This window comes from Plectropomus leopardus, chromosome 2 (genome assembly GCF_026936395.1).
Source record: "Plectropomus leopardus strain MGB_pleo_1.0 chromosome 2, ASM2693639v1, whole genome shotgun sequence".
Taxonomy (NCBI): Eukaryota; Metazoa; Chordata; class Actinopteri; order Perciformes; family Serranidae; genus Plectropomus; species Plectropomus leopardus.
In genome coordinates this window covers 12,098,035-12,123,219 of record NC_142177.1, presented here as the reverse complement: position 1 = coordinate 12,123,219, position 25,185 = coordinate 12,098,035, and the positions used below count along the sequence as shown (strand labels likewise).

At 40.0% G+C, this 25,185-nt stretch overlaps 3 protein-coding genes and 2 non-coding genes across 5 annotated transcripts; 3 read left to right on the top strand and 2 right to left on the bottom strand.

The window, feature by feature from the left end:
- Nucleotides 1-8,111: 8,111 nt before the first annotated feature.
- Nucleotides 8,112-12,463, bottom strand: LOC121950319 (uncharacterized). Its single transcript, XM_042496278.2, has 2 exons — nt 12,185-12,463; nt 8,112-10,716 (listed from the first exon to the last, which is right to left on the bottom strand). Exons 1-2 carry the CDS (start codon nt 12,363-12,365, stop codon nt 9,797-9,799), a joined length of 1,101 nt encoding a protein of 366 aa, XP_042352212.1. The 5' UTR covers nt 12,366-12,463; the 3' UTR covers nt 8,112-9,796.
- Nucleotides 12,464-13,513: 1,050 nt separating this feature from the next.
- On the top strand, nt 13,514-19,365 carry gnl3 (G protein nucleolar 3). Its single transcript, XM_042501024.2, has 15 exons — nt 13,514-13,613; nt 13,833-13,891; nt 14,050-14,190; nt 14,335-14,454; nt 14,544-14,624; nt 14,711-14,846; nt 14,974-15,077; nt 15,774-15,924; nt 16,664-16,751; nt 16,932-17,109; nt 17,243-17,385; nt 17,873-18,009; nt 18,270-18,418; nt 18,661-18,730; nt 18,821-19,365. The coding sequence occupies exons 1-15, from the start codon at nt 13,601-13,603 to the stop codon at nt 18,919-18,921; spliced, it is 1,671 nt and encodes a 556-aa protein (XP_042356958.2). The 5' UTR covers nt 13,514-13,600; the 3' UTR covers nt 18,922-19,365.
- LOC121961652 (small nucleolar RNA SNORA47) lies at nt 15,509-15,642 on the top strand. Its single transcript, XR_006107070.1, has one exon. It is a non-coding gene; the product is annotated as a small nucleolar RNA SNORA47 (small nucleolar RNA).
- Nucleotides 17,445-17,519, top strand: LOC121961644 (small nucleolar RNA SNORD19). Its single transcript, XR_006107068.2, has one exon. It is a non-coding gene; the product is annotated as a small nucleolar RNA SNORD19 (small nucleolar RNA).
- A 326-nt stretch (nt 19,366-19,691) lies between the features above and the next one.
- On the bottom strand, nt 19,692-25,079 carry glt8d1 (glycosyltransferase 8 domain containing 1). Its single transcript, XM_042501037.2, has 9 exons — nt 24,706-25,079; nt 24,427-24,525; nt 23,372-23,582; nt 23,108-23,225; nt 22,919-23,003; nt 22,282-22,394; nt 22,010-22,176; nt 21,719-21,831; nt 19,692-21,056 (listed from the first exon to the last, which is right to left on the bottom strand). Exons 1-9 carry the CDS (start codon nt 24,719-24,721, stop codon nt 20,872-20,874), a joined length of 1,107 nt encoding a protein of 368 aa, XP_042356971.1. The 5' UTR covers nt 24,722-25,079; the 3' UTR covers nt 19,692-20,871.
- Between the last annotated feature and the right edge of the window lie 106 nt (nt 25,080-25,185).

The window sequence follows — 25,185 nt, the reverse complement described above, 5'->3', positions numbered from 1 at the left end:
GAGCGGTCAGACTGAAGCTGCGGGATATGTGAGGTGTGAGAAACCAATGACGTATCATTAATATTTTCAGTTGACATGTATGTGTGTGTGGGTGTGGGTGGGTGTGTGAGTATTTGGGGTTCAACCAGAGATAGCTGGGAAATGAAAACATCCCAAAAGATATGATGTTTGCCACTGGATCGATTAGATCATTTTCACAAGGGTTATAAATCATCAACATGAACCTAAAAGCAGAGTTGAAAAGGCAGTTTTCTGTCTAGGTTTTGTCAACAAGTCTTGTTTAAATAAAAGCTGTAACTTCAACGTTCTATCGTGGAGTTACACAGTTGCGAGATTCTTTTTCTGAACAACAGGACAGTGATAAATGTTTTGACCTAAATTGTTCCGACAATATTTAGGCAATCTTTCACGTTAAATCTATGCAGTCAAAACAGTTTATAAGACTGATCTGAATCATCTGCTCAGTAACTCAGAAAACTGATAGCTTCAGTCAAGCTGCAAACACTCTGAATCAGCCAACTGCTCGTCTCAGCCAAAATCAGCTGCCGCAACCTGCTGTCTGACATTTCTTCACGTAAATACACATAACTAAAGAAGTAGTGTCTTTTTCTGTATTAGATTGTTATAAGCAGGTCAGCATCAATATATATCAGTGGCATTTTTTGGCATTTACCAAACATAATTACACATCTGCTGAATGAAAACTGTTCTGCTGGCTGTATCTGAATACATACTTGCCAGCAGAAATACTTTCATGATACATTTGTTATCACTGTTGCAAATTAAACTCTGAGCGAGCAACCATTACACAATTGAGTGGTGTAGAAATGAGTGGTGGTGTCCTACAACCTGGAAATTAGTTAGTGAATTTGCACTCACGGTTTCTTCTACTATGTAAAATACTTCAATAAATACCTCACATATGAATTTTGAAGCCTTTATGTTACTTAAAAAAGGCATTCAGTAAAAAAAGTGGCGAAATGAGACTAGAGAACATCATCCCGCCAAGCACAGCTTTACAGCTTTGCTGTGATGGCGATATTGAAGTCATTTGAGCATGGTGTTGTTCGTTTATAGCCTAACGTAACTTCAGGAAATTGAACTTATGCTCCAGAAATCATGAAAGACTATTAAGACTTTCTTGCTGAACAAAACATGTAAGTTAACTTTTTTTTTTTTTATGCTTTGTGGAAGCAGTGACGTGCTAAAAATCTCCAATGGTTGTGTAGCAAACTCACAGTGATGACACAGAAGGAGAGTAAAATGCAAAATCCTTAAGGGCTGTTTGACATTTAAATCACAAGTTATGTGTTAATGATGAAATCTTATGTATAGTGGCACACACACTGCTTCCTCTCCGATTAAACTAGAAACTGTTGATGCATGGGAAATAGAGTAAAAGACTGGTTCATGCTTTGCGTAATTTATGTAATTTCTTTGGAACTGACACAGGATGTACACTGAATGATGTTGATCCTTAAGTTAAATTACTTTTGCTTTTGCTTTTTACTGTCATGATCATCTCTTACATACGGTATTTTCCAGTAAATAACTGCATGACTGAGATAATAGAAACTCTGTTCTCCCAGATAGGCCTGGAGTGGCTGCCTGCTGGGCAGGACCACAGGAAAATAGTGTACGGGCTCCCTGCAGACAGCTCTAAAGCGATGAATGCCGTTCCCCTGGAGTGAAAGAAAAGTCAATAGATGTGTAGCTGACAGGATATGTCATCCACAACACTACACATCTGCGACAGTAGGCTATGTTTTGTTTAAAGGGGATAAATTATGGTCATGCTCAGGTTTTTACTTGTATATTGGGATTCTACTGGAACATATATACATAGTTTGTTGTTCAACTGTGTTTTCCTCAAACTGTCTGTGCTTAAACAAATGTATTCACCCTCTGTCTGAGATGCTCCGTTTTAGCATCTGTCTCTTTAAAGGCCCAGACACACCAAAGTGACATCAAAGAACTCAAGTGGCAACAAAGGCTGACTGTTGCGTTGCCTCATGTCGCCTGTGTCTCAGTCTGTCACAGTTCACAGATGAAAAACCCAAGATTAAACTCAGAGGGCAGATGAACAAAGCAAAAAAAGTACAAGGACACAAAGTGTTCCAGTCCACTGACAAATTAACAAGGGGTTGAGCTGAGGCAGAACCCAAAACACAGGCAAAGTCAAAATCTAAATAAAAACAATCACAGGACAGACATGTGATGTTGGAAGTACGGAGCACAGAGACAATCTGGCAGAGAGCAAGTGAAAATGGACCAGTATAAATAGTAAGGAGGTAATGGGGGAATGAGGAACAGGTGAGTGATGATGAGCAGGTGGAGAGAATCTACTGATGAGGGCAGGCAGTAGGAGTGGCAGGGTCTGACTGACTGCACAGTTAGATCACAAATCAAACAACGTGAATAAACGAATGATAAATGAACACAGTGTAATACGAAACCATGACCCAGCCATTCATATCAATCAATCAATCAAATCTTTATTTGTATGGCACTTTTCATACAAAGAGTAACACAAAGTGCCTCACAGAGATTAAAAACAATAACAGAAATGAAAAACATCAATGAAAATCAAGAAAAATACAGACAGCCTGACCCTCCCACCCCCACCTAGACGTACGCAACAACACACACACAATCATGTAGATATTCCCACACATATTCGCAAAGGCACCCGAACATCCACCCTTACCACCCACACACACGCACACATACACCAACACACACCAATTGTTACTAAAGAGACATGGCTAGGCACTGAGACCTGAGGCGAGGGAGAAGCTACCTTTGGGGGCCAACCTCACTGAGAGAGGTCACGGTCCAGCACCGCCGGGGCGCCGCCACAGAGACCATCCCAACCCGGGCGGACAGGAGTGCCCGCACCAAGATGCCGAGCCCTCTAGCCACCCGGGCCGAAACAGTCCACGGTACAGCACCCCCAATGGTGGACCAGAGACCACTCCCAGTCCGGTAGGCCCCGATGAGGAAACACTGGAGCTAAAAACTAACACAATAAAATAAGGTAAAGAACATAAAACCTAAGAACGTAAGGGACTGAAACAGTAAAATAAGACAAAGAATACAAGTGCACAGTAAAATAGATTAAAGGTTATAACCGCTAATAATTAGATAGATAAATAAATGGGAGACTAAAACAGTGGGATAAGATAAAATAAAAAAGGAGAATAAATAAATAAACACTGCATACCTGAACACTGCAAAAAAAAACAGCCAGTGGCTTACTAGCATGTATGTTCTGTGCCTGTGTGAGAGGAAATGACTGTCACTACCAGCAGCATTCATCATTAAAAAATGGAACCCAGAAGACCTACATGATGCTAGTTAGCCACTTAGCATATTAGCAACACAACCTGGTGTTACTAATGTTGAAAAAAACAAAGCAAATGTAACTTCGGAGCCAGTTTCTCTGTGCCATCATTGCAACAGAGAATTACAGCACTTTCTGTTGTTGAAAATTACCAATGAAAGCTTCTCAGCGCAATTAGACATTTTCTGGCAGAAATATGATTTAGAATTGGGAATAAATGAACAACAACAGCAACCAAGATTATATGTTTCCCTGATGCTAGCATGTAGCCCAATGTAGCAGTGTACTTGCAACTCGAGAATGACTGTATAAGGTGACACTTTCTCCTGTAAAAAATCACCAATAAAGGCTACTTTACACAATTATGTTCCAGAAGGAATATGATCTGAAATTGGGGAGAACAAAATCTCCAACAAAGATTACGTTTCCCTGACATTAGCGTGTAGCTACATGTAGCTGTGCAGGCTATGTAATGTAAACACTTTTTAGGAGCCTAATGTGCCAGGAGCAGATGACCTGATGAAGAAATCTGCCTACTTTTACATCACATACAAGTATAATAGGTCCTCTTTAAAGTTATTCATAGCCTACATTATAGGGCAGATTTCTCTCTGTCCTGTACGATAGATACAAATGAGATACCTCTTTTTATGAATTACTGGTTACTGTGGTTGAAATATGTTCATCCTCATTCAGAGATCTATTTACAAAAGTGACACACTTTTTAGAAAATACATGAGACCCCATTACTGCTATCCACCTCCATTACACTCTGCCTCTAACCTACATGTATCTACTGACCACAAACCATTTTTACAACACTATATCTTCATGTCAGCCACATGGTTTATGAGCTGACATCTTCACTAAATGCTTTAACTGGAGATCCATCAACATTTGGATGAGATCCCTGGGGAACACTCATCTCAGCCCTCAATCAATCAACAGCTGTCAGACATTGAAACCTCTGGAGCTCATAAAATAATGATGCTCTCTGCAATTTTTAGATGTAAATAACATGGTGATTGTGCCAAATGTCTCCTTTCATGGAAGTCAGGAGATTATTTGTAATAAAACTGTCTGACAAAAGTAGGCCACGATGACTTTTTGGGTGTACCATTTATGAATGCAATTGCAACGGTGAATCAATATATATCAGCTTAGAAGCAACATGGCAAATAATTCATTGTATTTCTGTTGTTTCTGTACTTCAAAGGTTGATATGGAAATGCAAATCAGGCTCACTGTTACCATTTTACAGTTGAACACATTTCTTTTAAACAAAGAAACAGTCCAGATAAAAAATGTTACCTGCAAACACTATCCAGAGTGAGATTAATTTTGTAAAGAGAAGTTGCTGTTGAATCAATAAATGTAGGGGAGAGTGAGGTTGGTTAGGATTTTTTTTATGGACATGAAATAACCTTTCATTACTCACAGACTACTTGAACAATAATGAAAACTAGAATTACTGCTTCTAGGTTGTATGCCTCCTAAAACCAGTCAAGTTGCAGTTACCATTTATATCCATGTCTGTAATAACGTGGATGCTTCCCACATATCTTCAACCTGGCATCATTTGATCCCTGAACAGATACAGGTGAACATTTATCAAGTTTTTAAAGGCAAACCCAAACATGTAATGCACAGATCTGTAGAATGTACAGGGATTTTCCCAAAATTCTGATCCCCTGACATGGACTGGACATCTTGTTCTAGACTAAAGAATTGCAGGCTAAAGAAACACTGCAATCTAAATTCAAACACATTATATTTACAATGTCCTTTGTTCACACATTTCTTTGAGAAAAAGAAAGAGAAGTCTCAGAGATGTAATGTATATCTCAAAACCTGGGGAAAATGAGGCCAAAATTCGCTGCTAAGCCAGATAACATGAGAGGTATAGTAACTGAGAAAATATATTTTTTGATGATTTGAAATTTAATCACATATTTTAGGTATAAAAAAACATGCTAGCTTATAATTAACCCCCAAAAAGCCTTCAGGTAAAGCTCACCATGAAATACAATTTGAAAACACTTTCGCAATAAGAGACTCAGTCATTCAAATTAGCAAGGGATAGATTGAATTAATGAACTGCAGAGGGAGGTGTGCAAACCTTTTGTGACAACAGGGCTGCTGCATATTCTGTGCTGAATAAATGTATATATCTTGTTATCACTTAGCAAAGTATGTATTTATATGTGGGAGCCAACACTGGCTCTGAGTAAGTGAAAGGGATCCTCAAATAAATCCCTTTATGCTTGTCATCATCTGATTTTGAAGGCTGATTACACCGCAGGGTTCTGATTTGATTGCATGTGATTGGGTAATGTAATTATTCATAAACAGAGCAGATAGCTTGGTACACTGGTATATCAGACCGATTTGCCTAAAAGGGAACTTTATCTCAATAGCCTCTGTTTGGCTGCTACTGACATTTAATATGAGTAAATGAAATGTAGCGTATCGGCTGCATCTCCCTCAGTGTCCTGGCTTCATTGCATTGGACCTCCTGGCTGTTCCTGCCGTTGTGTGCATCCACCATTTCCTGTCTACTGGTACCCTGAGGAGATGTGGCATCTCGCTGCAAATCACAGGCTGTGCCCAGGTGCAATCTGCTGAGTCGTCCTTCATTTTGTGATTCGTCTCAATATTCACAGCTGCTAGCAGACATGCTTTATTGTCGACATGGAAACAAAATGCTTTGTTATGATGATATTGTGATAAATATCATAGGACTGAGTGAGTATTCCTCCTTCACATCTCAAGAGGCATACATCATGAAGATGTCAGTGGAAACATATTGCAGTCGTTCTGAATGATTAACTTGTGCATAAAGCTTGTTATGGCTCTCAGTGACTGTGTCTCTTTCTTACTGATGTACTCTCTGCAAAGTTATTATGCTTGGAGGCTGCTGTGTACATGGTCCAGCACAAGGCTGCATCCAGTCAGATGCATTTACAATAGCAGTTGTCAATGAATTCATAATGTGTAGAGCGAATGAACATAGTACAGGGCTATGTGATCTAATGCTGGTAATGGCAAATTCCAGTTTCTAGTTGTTCCTTTAATAAACTATTATTTTCTTTTCATTTGAGGTATAAATACTGTTAGAGAGCCACTCATTTCATTTATTCAGTCATTCATATTTGAAAAAACCTCTGTGGCAGATGGCAATTTTAAAAACACTGACTTGTTTCTTCATGAAAAACACTGAAATGGAAAGTACTCCACCAGGTGTTGAAAATCTGTAACTACAAACACTCAGAGTGAGGCTCTTTCAGCATGAACCAGTTTTTTTCTTTTTTTTTTTTTTACTCATTGCTTGTCAAGTTACTTACTGGCTTTGCATCAATTTTATATTATTGACTACTTTTTATGGACAGCGGTCGGATTCAGAGTTAAAATTGAATTACAGTAATGGAGATATATATTGTTACCCGGTGGGCTTTTTCCACTGCTGACATTTTGACTTATCAGGGCAGGAAAAGCACAGGTGTTACTAATAACATTAATGATGGCTCTGCTCCATTCCAGTCTCCCAGTAAGCCATGACAGTGTGACAGTGAGCCAGCATGCACAATGCCATGATTCATTTTATTTTTTTACACCTGTGCTTTGTGTTCCCCTCTTATTCAGAGCATGACAATATTCTGACTCTGATGGGGGTCATATAAGCAACATATTCTGCATATTTCAAAGAGGCTGTTAATTTATGTTTTTGTAATTAAGATGTGAAATATGCTGGTATTATTCAGGTTTTAGTGCCAATATATGGGCATGCATACAGCCAATGTGGAATATTTTTCTCAACTGGGGTTTTTACCACAGTTTGCAACACACGGCCTCTCGTCTGTTTACTGTTGGCACTGTGCGTTGTCATGGATACATTGCATAATTTCTGGTCTGTAGGAAAAACACATCTGTTTTTAAGCTTTATCAATTACTTATCTATCAACTGGTATATGGATACACACAAATGTTGCAGCAGCAACCTTTTCAAGAAGGTGAAGGAAAGATAAGAATCAAACAAGTCTGCCAACAGTGTGGCAAAATCCTATTTCTTTACAAAGAAGCAAAATGACAAGCAGTTCCAGCTGTTTTACTTCTATTTTGACATGATATACATGTTAGGGAACAAAAAATTGGAGTATGCACATCCGCATGCAAATGGGAGTATTAGTGGAATATTGATTTTCATTGGACATGTAAACAGATTGGCAAGAATATTGTCTCTTTCTGAATAAGGGCAAAAAACTGATTTTTTGTGCATATTAACATGCTCACTGTGATCCGATCACTCAAACCACTTGCCATGGTGATCTGGGATGCATTTGACAACATATCTTTTGAAGTATAAATGCTAATGCATCCTGATGCTTCCTTAACAATGACATCATCCATGCAGGAGGTGGTGGTTGCTTTGGTGACAGTGCACTAATGCTCTTTAACTTGGCCATTTTAAGCTAGAGGGTGAAGGGTTGTGTGACATTGTTTTGTCCTATGGAAGAGACGCGTTGAAATCTGCCAACAGTGGTATCTCCAGCTGTACCGACACAACCACTAACTTAACAAGCATAGGTGTGAGAGGCGATGTGTCTCTGCTGTCCACTTGCGTTCGGATCATTGAAATGCCTACTAATACCTGGAGTAAACCAACTCCAAAACTGATCAATATGCATAAAACACTATTCATCAGCACCATTTCATGTTAGATTTTTATAGTTGGCTCTGTTTGCATTAATTAAGACAATTACAATGGATACTCAGTTACTACTTTATTAAAAAATAACATTTAATACGCAATGATACAACACTGTACAGTAGAGTGAGTGTGCAGGGGGAGCAAAGTGTCCCAGAGAAGACTGTGAGTGAAGGGCTGCTGGTCAGCTGTGAGGACGTGCTGTACTTGTCTCATGCTGCATTCATCACAGATGAAGGGTTCACTGGTGCACATCCTAGAGCTGCAAATATGCTCCGACATACTTTGAAAGTATCCTTTTATTTAGTTATCCCTTTAGAAGACTTCCAGATGCAAACTGTCTTTTTTAGGTTTTGAATTGTTATTGTTATTGTGATGTTTATTTCTGCAACAAGCAAGGACAAATGCCATTAAAAAACTCACAAACCCTGAGTTTCTGACTTTTATAATAGCCGGTTAAAGTCAGACATATTTCTGGTATGCCCTTATGTTATGAATGCAGCATTAGTCCTGAGAGGAGAAAGGTGACTTTAGGGTCTACTGTTCAGGGGGTCAGTCCAAGATAGGCAGAGGAAGTACCTGATTCCATGATAAACCAACCATCACCTCTGAAAATCAACCACAACTAAGGCCAATCCAAAAATGCCTCACATGTAAGTGACTATTGTGGTGGAGACACAGGTGAACATAAATCTTTGCGGACTGAGACCCCCAAAAAAACCACAGACAGGTTCAGCTAATACTGTACGGCCCTATTATAGAGTGAATTTCTGCACCGTGTTAGACAGATGCCATAGTGCATGTCGGTAAAAAAAGACACCACAAAGTTCCAAAAATGCATGGTCAATCGAGACTAGTGGTATTTTACAGAATATCACATTATTTCACAAAATAGTGGAGCAGTCTCACAATAGATTGATCCATATTTCGATGGACAAACATGAAGCACTGACAATGTGAGATGGCAGTATTTAGCTCTGCAACAATGTAACAGCACTAAGGTGAAAAAAAGAAAAATTATGTTGGAAATAAGTGCCAGATCAGACCTCTCACTGTAAGTCAGTCAAGTCCTCAGTTTACAGGCGCATTTCAGTGGCTTTTTGTTAGCCAAAATTTTGTGTCATTGGTTTATGTGCTACATAAAAACTACTACTGGCAGTGTTAGACTAAGCCAGAAGACACACAGGCTTCATTTGTCAGGCCATTGACTTTCTAGTTAATTGAGAAAATGGAGATTATTTCATGCACTTACTCATAAGTTTGGGTCCTAAAATAATGATTACAAGATGGATGTCAAGACTGCAGATTTTAAACTCAAGTGTTAACTTATGGATATGAAGTGACAGGTTGATAATAAGCCGTGACCGTGTTGAACACTGTTGCATTTCTCAATGCATCTCAGTTTAAAGGCATGTGTGGAAGACTTTATCATGCTAATTATAAGACTAAGGAAAGGCTAGATAATTCAGAAAGGCTAGCTAATAACTCAAATTGTGTCGCAGAGATTTAATACTCAGTGACAAGTACAAAATTAAGTAAATGACATACTAAACTGGCTAATACAAATTCTATCGAGGGACTATGGCATGGAGAAGTGTTAGGTTAGATAAGAAACTTTCTGTAAGAGTTGCAGAATTCCTAGTTCTTGGAAAGTAGGAAGAAAAGAAAAAGCCTTGTCTTAATGGCAGCGATTTTAGCTTTTCGCAGGAAAGTTTCCCTCATCAATATGGGTTGTTTAACAACCTGCATCATTGCCCTGAGAAATATGTTCCCTCGCGGCTATGGGTCTGGAGATGCCTTTTGATTTTGTCAGAGCGGCTGAAGCATTTGCCACACACAGGGCAACTGTATGGCTTCTCCCCTGTATGGATCCTCATGTGTACCTTCAAGTGAGCCATCTGTGTGAAGCCCTTTCCACAAATCTGGCAGCGAAATGGTTTTTCTCCCGTGTGGCTGCGTTGGTGCTCCTGGAGCCTGCCTGAGGAGCTGCAGCACTTCCCGCATACTCCACAGCGGTAAGGTTTTTCTCTAGTGTGCACTTGAACGTGCACATGCAGATGACCAATGTGACTAAACGCCTCGCCGCAAACCTTGCAGCAAAAGGAAGACATGTGGCCTTGTAAGGGGGATTTTTGATGAGGGCAGTCCACCGCATTGGCTCCTTGGTTGCGCATGTGAGAGGCCTGTCCTCTGTTAGCTCCAGTTCCATTTCCCTTAGCACCAACCATCTGTCCTCCATTCTCCACCCCGATAATGTCAATGTTGTTCTCATTTGAGCAGTTTGGGTTGACTGGTGCGAGCGGCTGGGCGCCACTGTTGGAGGAAGTAGAGCCTCTGTGGCCTCCTCCACTTTCTACCTTCACATGCCTCGAGGAGCCTCGAGATGCGGGATCCCTCTCCCTGTTCTCCACGCCTTGACTCTGAGGGAGGTTGGATGTGTGGGGGCCATCCTGGGGATATTCATTTCCAACACGCGGGGGAGTGAACATGTTCTCTGGTGTGCTGCAAGAGCCATGGCCACGAAGCTGGTCATCTCCTTGGTTGGCCCGGAGATCTCTTTTATCCTTAATTTGAATAGGGATGCGCTCTTCGTGCCCCATGCTTGGACTCCATTCCCGCCGTGGATGCTCACCATCCTCTTCATCTAAAAGTGCCATGGATGGACGATCTGAGAACATGACAGGAGAAAGAGTCTCAGAGGACTACTTGACAAAACCTAAATAGCAGATTAAACTTGGATTTTCCACAGATCCTAGCTGAATTTAGCTGAGAATATTTTTCATCATAGCAGTGGCACCTAAGCTTTTATTATTAGTTGTTGAATGTAAAGTACTCAACATGTGTCATTTCCTTTATATGTGTGCATTTATCTGAATTATTTACACCTGTCTTTACCTAGTTGCTACACTGGATTTCTGTATTATGCTTTTGGGAAATAGACCCAAATTAAAAATGTTAACTTCATTGCTGCAAACACAACCATGGTCATGGGGCACAGTGCGATACTTGCTGAACTACGAATGGCTCTGGCAGGTAACAGACTTTCATAGTTATGAATATCAAAATGGACTTGGTCCTTAACTTATTTGTAGTTAGACAACTTTTTCCATTAAATATGCAAAGAACTGAACTTGTTAACCTTGTTAACTGAAACTGAAACGTTTTACAGAAATATCTGCATTGAAACCTGGAAATAAGGTTATGCACAACATGTACACATTTTAACCAAGATGATCAACAACATACAGTACAATGAGCAGTGCGATCCACATGGGAACTGTGTTGCAGAAGTGCTAAATGTCCAAAATCCTGATGCCTCTTGTTTCTTGATCAGTTTAGTTAAAAAACAATGTCCTAAGCAATAGAGTCTCTTATTTGAAATATTGATATATCTGCTATTTAAAAAATCCTGGTAAATCCTGACATATAAAGTCAACAATAGTGTATGTAATGCCTACATTAAGTATTTACTCCAATAATATTTCGGAGATTGTGTAGCATTATTTCACATTGAATACAAGTGGGAAATTTTCCACTGCAAACATAAAAAAAACCACTGATAGAGTGTGTAAAACATCTCTACAAAAAGACGAGAGTCAAAGTGACGTATCTACAGTCATAAGAAATAATAGCTTCTTTAAGAGCAGTTTAACAGCAGTTTCAGTCACAAGTGTACTCTCTGTAGACAGGGAGCTTTAACATTGGCGTAAGCAAAACACTGTGAAACAACAAGTGAATTGTGGCATTTTATTCTGTCGGTGTTCAATTGCGTCTGTCCTTGTCAAATAAATCGTTAATTAGTTAAGTTAGTACGTCAAAATGAACACTAGTACACAGGTATAGCTATATGCTAACTCGAGAGTAGCTAGTCGGCTAACTAGCTGGTTGGCTAACGAACAAAGGTTGCTAACGCGCTAGCCGCTCCACAACAACAGCAGCTAAAGTCAACTCGCTCGCTAACGGCTAAAGTTAACTTGTTTGGAAGTGAGGCAACAAGATTCTGAGACTATTGGCTGTGTTGTTACATTTGTCCTGTACGCGGTCGTTTCTATTTCACCCCCTAATGCCACCCCACAGACTCAGCAGATGGGACATAAAGGGCTGCAGCTGCACAGTTAGCTTTCAGCGGAGCTAACCTGGCCATATTTCAATCCCAGCGTCTCGCAGCCTGCGTCTCAGATGGTCGTTCTCCCGCTCCCTGATCGCTATCTCCTCCTGGTACTCCAAGATCGTGTCCTCAACAGATTTGTAGATCTCCTGCGCAGCAAGCATGAGACGCTCAGTCAAAAAGACGTTTAAAAACTGCAGTTTGGTCATTTTCTTGGGTTGCACGGAGCTCTTGCTCTCATCCAAAATGGACCAAAAAAGATGCTCGACCCAATCACGTGACCCGGAGTTATGTCTTCTTCTTCTTCTTCTTCTTCTTCTTCTTCTTCGCCTTCTCCTTCTGCATCGCTCCCCCCAGACTCCCTGTGACCCCATGACTTAGATAAAGCTACCTAAAACACGACTTCAAATCTTGAAGTCTTGAAATCTTGAAATCTCTGAAACACTAAATAGTAATGACTAAATATGCAACGATCAAAGTTTTAAAAGCTACAGAAATCTTAAACAGGCCTTTAATTTAAACCAAGTATTTCACATTTTAGAAGTTGTAGTGTGTTCATGCATTAAACTAAGAAGTGGGATAACACTAATCAAGCCACATAATATAGTCAAAAATATAGTCCAGCAACTGCTGCCATTATTGTGACAGAACAACATACCATAATGTTGTGAAGGGGCCAGTATTTATACCAAACTATGTCATAATTATGAGAACTCTACGATGTTTCTATGATATGTGTCTGCAAATAATAGTTAAGCATTATCCTTTGCTTTCATGGTCATATATTTAAAGAAGAAATCAGTGATGCTCGGCACATAAAAAAAAAATAAAAAGCCAGCTGTCTTAATTACCTCAGAGCCTCCTAAATTAGTTTTCTCAGAAAGGTAAAATATCTAACACATTTAAATGAGGCATACAAATGCATAGAAGTCGTCACTATCTTCATCATCAGCATCAGTACCATTGCCAAAGTCTAAAAGAAGATTTCTGTAACAGTCAGCACAAATCTGAAGAATCTATAACATGCAGTGTTGATTTGATTTACTTTAATTTACTGGTTACAGAATTCAGAATGCATCGACAAGTAAAAAGGTATTGAACATTAACAACTGGCTACATTGGGCACAATTTGGATACAACTTAGGAATTAGCTTTAGTCATTTTCACAAATGAACCTATTGACAACATATAGCAATCATATCATGTCTTCAAATTACTTTTTAATTTTAAATTATTATTATTATTATTATTATTATTATTATTATTATTATTATTATTATTATTATTACAGTAATAATAACAGTTATGATCATATAAGTACTCCAGGTCGGCAGGTGGCGGAACTTGCGCTGACAAAAGCGGAAATGACGAAACACCAAACTTGTGCACTCCTCCTCCACGTGCAGTGCCAGTGCAGGCACATTGGCAGACCCTGAGCTCCACGATGAGACGACCAAGTAAGTAATCACTAATAGCGATGTCCCACTATCGTATAAGCGAATAAAAACTACGTTTATTTAGATGTTTTTTTCTGGTCGGTGAACTCAACAAGCTAATAAACTAACAGTGTTATTTGTTAACAGTCACTATTTGTCGGTTTGCTTTAGCTTCGGCTTTTGCTAACGTCAACTATTTTACCGACATTAAACTGCTTTACTTTTATATTTTGTCTTCAGAATTAAAGAAAGCAAGTAAGCGGGTCTCATGCTCCAAACGCTATAAAATACAGAAAAAGGTAAGTGTATAACTTTGTCTCCTAATACTAATAAGATAAGATATGGACGATGAGGCCTTTGTGAACGAGATGAGATATTTTCTGCTGACTAAGACCTCATTTGGACTAACTAGTTTCATTGTACACAGGAAATTAAGATACATTTTTCGTGTGTGTAGGTCCGGGAGCATGCCAGAAAGCTGAGAAAAGAGGCAAAGAAGAAAGGAGTGAGCAAACGAGTGAAGAAGGACCCCGGAGTTCCCAGCAGCGCTCCCTTCAAAGAGGAGGTGCTCAGGGAGGCCGAGCAGAGGAGGCTACAGGTCTGCATCATGTGCTCCTCTAATCCACTTAATCACAGCAGCTACCTTTGTATAAATGTGTCACTTCCAGATCGGCTAAGATCATCTCATGGTATAGTCTACTGTTATAGCTGCAACGATTGAGCTTTTTGTTTTGTCTGGCAGATTGAAGAAGAAAAAGAGAGAAAGAAACAAGCGAAAAAAGAGGAGCGAGCACAGAAGAGGAAAAAGGAGAGGGAGGCTACCAGTCAAGAAACCGAACCCAAAGCCAAGAAGGCTCGGCAGGTAAAACACTAAAAGAATCCATCATTTCAAAATGTTTATCGCTCCACTGTTGAATTATTTTACATTTTTGTGGTCTTTTTTCCCCATAGGATGAGGCTGGAAAGAAGTCAGGGAAACAGTCTGCCCCAGACAAGAACTCCAAACAGTACATTTGTTCTGAATTAAATAAGGTAAAACATCCTGGTGCAAGTCAGTGTTTTACTTTAGAAAAGGAACCTGATAATATTCAACCTGATCTCCCGCTCTACTTTCTCAGGTTATTGATGCATCTGATGTAGTAATAGAGGTCCTCGATGCTCGGGATCCACTGGGCTGCAGGTGTCCACAGTTGGAGGAGGCGGTGCTGCAGAGGGAAGGCAACAAGAAACTGATTTTAGTTTTAAGCAAAATAGGTAAGTAGACATGAGACGCCATGTTATCATATAGTCACGTACACACACTGATGAGCAGGTTTGTTGTAAGTTTGTGTGAAAATGGCTTGTAATGACTGTAAATGTTCTTTGATTTTCTGTGCTGTAGATCTGGTGCCAAAGGAGAATGTGGAGAAGTGGATACAGTGTCTGCAACTGGAGTTTCCAGTTGTGGCGTTCAAAGCATCGACACAGATCAAGGACAAAACAGTGGTAGGAGGTGCATTTTACACATACATGACCGTAAACAAATGTCTCCACTTGCAGCCTGTAATGCTTTATATGAACACAGTTGAACTTTTTTTTGGTAGGTGACCCTTTATTTTAGAGTCATGTCAGTGTTTGGATGCATTTACCTACCCTTTGTCTCAATTACAAAGCCTCTAAACTCTTGTTTTCTTATCTATTTTCATCTTCATCCGGCTTTTTGCAACATAGTTAGCATTTTTATATCCAGAATTTAAATGAATTGTAATACAAATGTGTGAGGGGTCAGCTGTCAATAACCAAAGAAGGTCGAGGCTACAGTTTCCACTTTTCAAGGCAGGAAATGAATTGTTCCACTCCTTCCCTCCTATAGTTTGAATTGGTTTATTTCCAAGAACAAACTGCTGCTAATTTTAGGTTGACCGTTTATTGTAATGTGGAGGACTGAGAAGGTTAAGCAGCTTGTGCTATGCTGTTATAACTGGTTATAACCTCCAAGAGTAACACACAAACCGCACTATTAATTGGCTTTGTCATAAGCAGAGCTGATGAGTGTGTTTGTGAACAAAAGTGTTTTAGAATATTTTTACAATATTTGCATGCTATATTACTCAGACTTAAAATACAAACTAAAAGAAGTGTTTATTTGTGGATGATACTTACTGTCATTTTACATCAGCCGTGTTTCATTTGTTTCACCAGCAAGCCAGGAAGAGCCGGATAGTCGCCTCCAATGAAGTCCTGGACAGGTCCAGAGCAGCAGCCTGCTTCGGAAACAGTCCTCTCACTGAGCTGCTTTCGAGTTATGCTGCGAAGACAGAGAAAGAAGCTCCACTCAGAGTGGGTGTAGTTGGTAAGCACAGCTTTTTTCCTACTTAAATCTGCAGCTCATTGAGATTGTATTGTCAGCTGTGGCTTTAGATGAAGTTTTGAGTTTTATAAAGATTTAAAATCCTTTATCCTAAAGGTGTTTTCTGATGGTACTTGCTTGGAACTGCTCCTGACTTAAATAGACAGGCAGTTAAGCACTTCATGAGTAAACTACAGGTGCACTAAGCATGGTAACCATGGAAACGGTATAATTTATCTCTAGTTGCAGAGCGATTTGATGATACATAATGGCAATCCCAGTCTTTGATGCCAACCACAGACAGTTATTGTTGCTAAAATAATGCATACAATTACCTGATGGATTCAGTCTTGTGTTGATGCTCAGCTGTTAATGTGCATAATAACTGTTACATTTTAAAGAACTCATGAATATCAAGGATCAGTCTCTCATCCATTGACTTGCACTGCATGTTTCGACTTGCATAGAAAAAAAGGCTGAGGCAGTTGAACTCTAACAGAGGGCATGTGCGTGAGACAAGCACCGCAGTTTCACGAGTCGCTCTGCGTGTCAGGCTGCCCCCTACCTGCCTGCTGGCCTCTTACCAAAAATGAATAACTAGGAGCGTCAGTCTGTCCCCGTTTGAAAAGACGTGTATGCAGTCCTGTGGTTACACCTTTAAGATTCTGGTTGTGTTCATTTCTTTAAACTTGCTTGAAGTACACGATCTGAATGTTCACCTCTGATGCAAACTAACCGTCAGGTTTTCCGAACGTGGGGAAAAGCAGTCTTATCAACAGCATGAAGGGGATCCTCGCCTGCAACGCCGGCATCAAGAGAGGCATCACAAAGTGAGTGGCAGATCTTATGCATGAATTTAAACACAGTAATGGCATTTTTTCTAAACGAATTCTGCACATCTGTGAGAATATTTTTAAATTGTTCTAAGTTTTAATTGCCATATTTCTTAGCCCCCCCCTTTTTGGTAGTAAATCCCAATAGTCAAATGTTACCTGTTACCGTCCCCTCAGATCCATGCAGGAGGTGCACATCTTGAAGAACGTGAAGCTAATAGACACCCCTGGAATCATAGCATCACCACTGAACCCGCCAGCCTCCATGGCTCTGAGGAGCCTGCAGGTGGAGGAGGGCCAGGAGAGCGTGCTGGAGGCTGTCAGGACTCTGCTGAAACAGTGCGAACACAGCCAGGTACGAGGAGTTCTCATCACAGGAGACGTGTTGTGGTTGGTTGGTGGACGTGTTCTGGTTAGATGGATTTGTGTGTTCTTCTATAAATTCAGAAGATTGAATAATTTCATTTCATGTGTTCTCATGGTTTCAGATCATGCTTCAGTACAATGTCCCTGACTTCAGAAACTCGGTGGAGTTTTTAACCATGTTCGCCAAAAAGCGTGGATATCTGCAAAAGGGCGCAGTCCCCAACACAGAGCAGGCAGCCACAGCTTTCCTCGCAGACTGGACAGGGTGAGCGTTTGTATTCTCCTGAAGGACTGGGAAGGGTGGGGAGCTGTAGTGCACCAGTGTGGAAATGAGGACAAAAATGCAAGTCTGGATTTAATAATGAAGACTTCTAATCCAACTCTGATCCTAACACTGCCGAGGTAACTGTTAATATAACCTCGTTTCCACCATCAGCCCGATTCAGTTCAGTTCCTAATGCACTGGAACAGTTACTTTTGGTTGGAATCAACCACAACTTTTGTGGACGATGGACTAGGTGGAGACGTTCCTCATCATTGTTGGTGAAGGAGAAATACAGCAAAAGCTGGATGGAGCATTGACCCAAGACAAATGAAGTATTTAGGTACATGTCAATATGGGTTCTGAGGGTACAGTCCTGAAAGTGTTTTTGGTGGAAATGCTGGTCATGTGAGTTCATTCAGTAGAGCAGAGAGCGCTGTGTCGTACATGATCTCACAGAAGTCTGTGTCTCTGGTTCATGTCTCCTCAGACCCAAGACGAGCTACCACTGTAAGCCACCGGAGAACCACAGCCTGCCCGCCTACATATCCGACGCTATTGTTGCTGAGATGCAGAACGGCTGGGATCTAAAAATTTTGAAAACGGGCAACGAGGAAACTCTGAAAGGTAGCAGTTTGCTTAATGTGATTCTTTATGTGGCAGTTTGGTGTAAAGTTTGCAGTCGCATTAATTGGAAATGTTAAAGTGCACAGCTCCAAAACACAGAAGCACTGGAGGTCAGTCAGCTGTATCAGCTGGTTTTCTTCTCCGTGTGCAAAGAGCAACATGAACACTTGGGGCCACTAATGAACCTTTAGACTCCAGACTTGTCAATGTTCTTGTCACTTCTTTCTGTGTAACTGAAAACTTCTCCTTTTTTTTTTTAGGTGTTAAATTCCCGAGCCAGGCCAGCAGTATAGGCTTCACGTCTAAAGGCCAGACTGCAGGTCTGCTGAGTGCCAGCGACATCTCTGAAGATAAAAGTGGTGCTGAAGCCGCAGAGATGGAACCACAGCAGAATGATGAGAATAATGAGGTAACTATAAATGAAATTGTCCTTCTGGAAAACTGCCAGACAATACAGCTGCTTCTAATTATGTTTTCAGTCTGGTCTCCTGGAAATGAGGACAAAAATTCAAGTCTTGATTTGTTTATGAAGACTTCTAATCCAACTCTGATCCTGTTGGCTGGACTTTTCTTACTGAAATCACTGTGTATCTCAGGGATTGTTGGACTTTAAAAAGTTGAAATAGCTGTTTTGTTTTATTTTGCTTGCTGTCTGAACAGACTGCAGAGGAGGCAAATGGAGCAGAAGCACCAGAGAAACCAAAAAAAGCCTCACTTAAAAGTAAGTTCTGTTTTGAAAATGTCCTTCAATTTATTATGAAAATCTCCACCTATTAGGCCTCATTTTTTTACATCTTGCATTGTTTTCCAGAAAAACCAGGCCATGTGCAGTTCCGGTCAGTTCCCGTTGACATCAGCCTCTCTGCAGCTACAACAGATGACGCCTATGACTTCAATACAGACTTTAAATGAGCGTTGCGTTCTCTGTCTGGAGGACATGCAGACCTGGATTTGTCAGCATTAACTAATGTGCTGACGTAAAGAGTCACTGTCAGGGTGCTCTTGACCACCTCATGACGGGCAAAGTTGATCAGAATCACAGTTTGAAAGGCACTGCCTGGTCGATCGTGTTTGTGACCTCCTTTCAAACTTTGATTCTGGAAGACAGCAGGACGGTTTCCAGACAAGGACTGACCTTTATCACAGACAGCATTTTCCATTGATAATTCAATTGAATTTGTCTAGGACAAACCCCTGCCCAGAAAATTGACTTTATCTGTTAAGTGGCCATGTATATATCTGCTGGCATCTTTTCCCAGATGCTGTCGGTGTTTTAAGTGTCCAGAGGTTATTTGTGTTCATGCAGAAACTGTATATAGATGACGTATTATAAATAAACCCACTGCAAAGCCCAAAGCTGGTAGTTATTCTTGCTGTGTTTTTCCAAAATCATGAATTTAATCTGCAACATGTTCATGCTTGAGCTGCATTTTTATGCCTATGCAACAGCTGAGGCCAGGGGCATTACGTTTTTGGGGTTGTCTGTCCATCCCATTCATATGAGCGCTATATTTCAAGAATACCTTGAGGGAATTTCTTTAAATTTCATGCAAATGTCCACTGGGGCTCCAGAACTTGTCAGACTTTGGTGGTCAAAGCACAAAAGTCAAGGTCACTGTGACCTCGTCTGTCTCATTCTTAAGAATGCAATATCTCAAAGTTAGAAAATAAAATTAACAAGATTTAAATGATAAAAATGAAACTTTTATTTCATGTAATATACAAAGGATGACAAATATTTACACCAGCAAGGCAAATGCTTTTCAATGTGTATAAAATTCTGAGTGAACTGTATGGATAAAAAGCATGAAAATATTGTGCAAACATGTTCTTCAATTTCTGCGGAGCTGCTATTAGCCGAGTGGTCTGCATATAAAACCATCAGAAACCACGCTGACAGTTCAGCATGAGCGGCAGTATTGCACTGAATTAGTGTTCATTTATGGCATAGATGTGACTGATAGGCTGGACAAATGGAAATAGCAGCGCACCACTAGCTGTAATTTATTTAAAAATGCTGGAATTATAGAGGAAGAGGGAGTTGAAGCATTTTCTGTCTTTGTGATGGAAAACTGCACTGAGCACAGACCACTGCTATAATGATCTGATAAATAATTGTATGTGTGATTAAGTATAAAACTACTTTTCCACAGGAAGTATTGAATTGAGGTAATGACATGAGGCATCTGCACAGCTTAAGTGATTATCAATCAGACTAAAGTAATAACTGAGGGGAACGTGTGTGAAAAAGTTTGGGACTGTACCATACCATTAGCGCTGAGGTAACAATAAACTCTAGTTTGCAAGTAAACTACATTAGTATTAAACTGCATGTAATCTTACCTACCAAAGCCATCATTATTTCGACATGGCTCTTAGTGTACATGGTTGTTGGCACGTTGTCACAAGATATCGTATTACTGCCGACTGGGATTGACGCACACATCTATTAATGTCACGTGCTTCAGATGCAACACGCTCTAATCATGAAGAGGATGTAACGCTGCTCTCGAGGGGAGGAAAATAGTTTCTGCCTCTTCAGTGTAACAATCTGTTTTCAACAGTTTTAGCAGAGCATTTAAAGAGGCATGAGTCAAAGCAATCTCAAGGGCACCGGTTTTCTAAACTCAGGAAACATTTGTGCGCTATGAGCAATAACAATGTGCTGGATACAAGAAAAAGGTCAATTCTGTGTTTAAGGGAACGTGAGTGTACACAGGTCTATGAGTTTGGAGGATGACAGAACTCATGTATGCTGGCAAGTGGGAGGGCCTTACAAGTTCCTGAGATATCGCGAGGCGTGGTCCTGCTGGGACAGGGTGGGCTAGGCTGCTCAAAAGTTCCCGAAACTAATTTTTCATTTTAATTGTCCGCTGCGTGTTTTCGCACGGGATGAAATTTTCCTGTGGGGTCTTGAATGAACCACTTGTCCCACACCTCAGGAAAAGAGGATGTTCTCCCCCAGGGCTTGTAGTGTCCATTCCAATGGAGGAGTTTGGCAGCTTTAACAAACTGTGCGGAGTAGCGGTTTCCAGCACCCGTACTGCCTGAAAAACAAGGATTTGCCATCATATGACAATGTCATATCGCCGATATATTTTGTGTCAAAAACACTTAAATCTTTTGACCTGAATACTTGTATCATTGCCAAGAACAGAATTTCCTATGTCAGGTATGATTTCTAGCGTAACTGCCTAGATGTGTTTACAGCAGAAAAATGCCTACAAAGTCTGTAAAAAAAAAAAAAAGTTCAATATGTAGGAAGTGGACTTATTCACATTTTTGCCAGGAGTTAAAGATGGCTACCACTGGTATATCTGTCAAAATGTTGGAACAGTTCTTTGTAAACTTTAAATGCTTCTTAAAATGCTCATGCAGTACAAGTCTTGGGTATATAATCATACAATCTTGGAAACCATCGGCTATCGGCCTGGGGGTAACACCCAATATTTTGGCAGTTCCAGAGTAGCCAGAATATCACCTTCCACAGACAAAATCTGATCACTTAAACGTTGAGTCCAAATGAACGTTTGTGCCAAATTTGAAGAAAACTCCCCCAAGGTGCTCTTGAGATATCGCATTCGTGAGAATAGGACGTAGGAACAGACAATTTGAAAACACAATGCTTAAGGCCACATCAATTGCCGGCACAGATGCATAAAAAGTCTTATTGATTCTAATTTCCTGTCAGTATTTGTTCAGAACTTACCAAGGTGCCTGACGTGCCACATTGGGTCGATCGTGGAGTGACGTTTGTAAAAAACAATGAGGAGTGGGGGGGTAGTGATACTCTCAGCCAGAGTCTTGCTGTACAGATCCTCCCTAAGGAAACAAACAAATGCAGCTCAAAATGAACAGAAAGAGTTTGCGTGATTACAATTTTGGTACAAGAAAAGAAAATCTGGATTTTTAGTTTATTTTTAGGTCATTCGTTTTTGTATCTTTAGCATGAGAGACTGCCTCATATTCAATCATCTTTTCACTGGTGTGACTAACGTACTTGGTGTTAAGTTCCATCCAGTGCTCCAGCTGCCGGGTGATGTTCTGGTTCCTCCACTCAGTCAGGTTGGCGATGATGACCCCGGGGTTGAAGGAGCACGTGTTGGCCCTCATCCCCAGCTTCTTGATAGGATCCTTCTTGAAGTCCAAGAAACCTATATAGTTATTCTATAGGAAAGGATTCATTATATAACCAAATGTCACCATATTTGCATAGAAACATTGCACATTGTGACATACTAGCTGAAAAAACTCATGCAAGAGAAGGCCCACCTGATTACCAGCCCCTCGAACGATGCCTTTAGCCGATGCAGAATCACAGTCATCAGAAAAGGCAGCTGCGTGTCCTGGTTTGAGGTTTGCTTCATAAAGCTCCTGAATGTCACCTGAAAGCCAAAAGAACGAGAAATAAATCCATTATTAACCCTTTGAAATCTGAAGAAATGTCCCACAAATTGCAAAAAAAAAAAATGAGTAAAAGCAGATAAGAAAATAACCTGAAAATGTGCTTTTAAAAAAGGAAGAGTTTATTAGAAAATGTTTTCATAAAACTATTTTTCATTAATATAATCAGACATTTTAGATTATGTTAAAGAAAAAAATGTATACATTTTCAGATAATTTTGTGTAACTTTTTTTGTTTTTTAATCTAATATCGTGCTACTTTTTGGGCCATGTCTTGTTAGGCTGGTCATTGTCTTCTTACGCTGTTTATGAAAGAAATCAAATCAATTTGCTGGGGTCATTTACAGAGAACTTATTCTGTGCTGTTAGAACATGTTTATTTTTGAGAGTTACAAAGTACATCAGGTGCATGAAAAACTAATTTTCTGACTGACAAGGAGCTATAAAATACCCTCCATTAAGTTAAAAGCCAAGGTAATTCTCTTCCTTTATGGTGGTGTCTTACCTTGTACAATAATATCGTCATCCAAGTAGATTGCTTTCTCTGCCTCGGGTATGTATACAGGTAGATAAAACCTGGCAAAAGTCAACTGGAAAAAATACAATTAAAACAAAGTTTGCATGAGATGAACATCTATAAATAGTAACATGAATATTTATTCTGGCACACTGATAAAACATTCACTTGTCTCACCGGTTTGGCTGCTGCAAGTGTCTGAGGATCTTTAGATATCTTCCCATTGAGTAGCTCAGGCTGGAAAATAACAATCTTGTATTTGATATTTTTTAGCCGCGTCTTACTGAGCCACACACTGTTAATAAAACAAATAGAAAGGCTTACAACAATTCACAAATACCTCTTTGTGTACATAAAGACATTAGAAGTCTACATTAAAATGCCTAAGGTAATATAATGGTATGCATGATATTGCGAGGCAGAAATGCTCCATTGTCTTACTTTAGGTGTTCCACTGTGTCATTCAGAGTCACTATGGTGAAGACGACGTTGGCTTTACTGTTCTGGTAGACACTGTTCATGGCAGCGATCACCGCTCCAAGTCTTTCCTCAGCAGCAGTGATGAGGACAGGGATCTCCTCTCCTTTCCTCACTGACTCTTGTCTGAGGTCCGGAGAAAACTCAGATTCAAAGGGAAGAATCATCGCCACATCTGGATAAACACATATTTAGGATTTCACAAATGACTTGTAAGACTTCATTTTTAATGCACTGAGTTTGTCTGATGAAATGTTCACAACAAAATTACACTTGATATTCTCAGTATGTGTACCCCACAGAGCAGCTGACAGGGTTAAGCACACATTTTCATGGCCATAATTTCAAAACTTCTCCTTGACTTTTCAGGGACCCATAATTTAAAGAACAGTCTTGCCAAACTTGTCTGGTATTTTACAAACATATTAGAGTCTAACTCTAACTCTATTTAATTTCAGCTAGTTGGCATACATGAAGGGAGAGGCAGACGTGAGGAGACCGTGAAGAAACGCATGAGATGGTAAACAAAATGTTGTCACACATCGACACATATTAGAGCTATGTTAAGTTGACAGCTACAGAAATTAATTTTGACACACTGTAAATAGAAACTATTTCTTTTAACCTAAAAAAGTTAGTGTCTGGGCTGCCTTAAAATTTTAAGCTAACCAAATTTGAGACAAATTGAAACATTACAAATTACCTTTACATGTCTTTTCAAATTCAGTCGCCTTACAATTTTAAGGCAGCCTGGACAATTTTATTTTCAGTTTATTTTTGCAGTTTATATTGCATTTCGTGGAAGGTTCTCCATGAAAGGTTACTGTAAAAAAAATAATTACACACATAACACAATTCTATGACTATAACTTTCAATGATTTTTACCAATTCCATGACTTTTCCAGGCCTAAGAAATGTGATTGTGAAATTCCATGACTTTTGCAGGTTTTTCATGACCGTGGGAACCCTGAGCTGACATATTGTACAGTACACTTCCCCTACACCAAGAAAAACATACCTGGGTTTTCCTTGTGCAAAATGTCGCTGAGGTTGAGGAGATTACGTTGAACTATGATCAGGAAGGCTACAGCCAGCAACACGAGGATGACCACGTTTACTGAAAGACAAAATGAAGAGCTTAAATTAATGATAGCTGTGGTGCATAGGCCGACTGTGTCAGTGTGGGAACTGTGAAAGCCACAAACCTGTCTGCCTCAGTATCACTGTAATGAACTTTTCTAGTCGCATGGCACTATCTAGACACGACTGTAGACATGCATCCTCTAAACTGACTTACCTTTCCTCAGTGTCATGATAAAGACTTCATCCGTTCCTCCAGCACAACTGATTAAAAAATAAAAATAGCTAAAAATCTCAAAGTTGGTCTGAGTTCAACCCGAGGTGTGTTAGCTCGCTAGCTAACATGGACTGAGGTGAACCTGGCTGCACAGCTGCGAGGTGACACGTATAAAAACACCGTACAGCGTCAGCAAATTAGTGGCTTTTACTGTATTTCCATGTGCTTAAATTATAAAGACTGCAAATGAAGTTAGCTCTTTCAAAACAAATAGATAGGACAGCGAAAGTAATTCACGCTGAAGCCAAACTGCCAACTCAACATCAACAAGTTTATCCGCCATCACAATTACACGTAATGGGTGCCCATGAATATGCCTGATTGAAAAATAACATTGGCTTGCTTTTCCACGGAAAATATTTTTTGAAAAATGAGTTTGACCAGTAGGTATATATGATTTCATGACGGGAAAACAAGGTA

Excerpts from the sequence above, each read along its gene's own strand:
- LOC121950319 (XM_042496278.2), bottom strand. The coding sequence starts at position 12,365 with ATGACCAAACTGCAGTTTTTAAACGTCTTTTTGACTGAGCGTCTCATG. Across the intron at positions 10,717-12,184 it reads TGGGATTGAAATATGGCCAG|ATCGTCCATCCATGGCACTT; the intron begins GTTAGCTCCGCT and ends TCATGTTCTCAG.
- gnl3 (XM_042501024.2), top strand. Across the intron at positions 13,892-14,049 it reads GCTATAAAATACAGAAAAAG|GTCCGGGAGCATGCCAGAAA; the intron begins GTAAGTGTATAA and ends TCGTGTGTGTAG. Across the intron at positions 15,078-15,773 it reads AGATCAAGGACAAAACAGTG|CAAGCCAGGAAGAGCCGGAT; the intron begins GTAGGAGGTGCA and ends TTGTTTCACCAG.
- glt8d1 (XM_042501037.2), bottom strand. Across the intron at positions 23,583-24,426 it reads TTTGCACAAGGAAAACCCAG|ATGTGGCGATGATTCTTCCC; the intron begins GTATGTTTTTCT and ends GTGTTTATCCAG. Across the intron at positions 23,004-23,107 it reads CACTTGCAGCAGCCAAACCG|TTGACTTTTGCCAGGTTTTA; the intron begins GTGAGACAAGTG and ends TATTTTTTCCAG.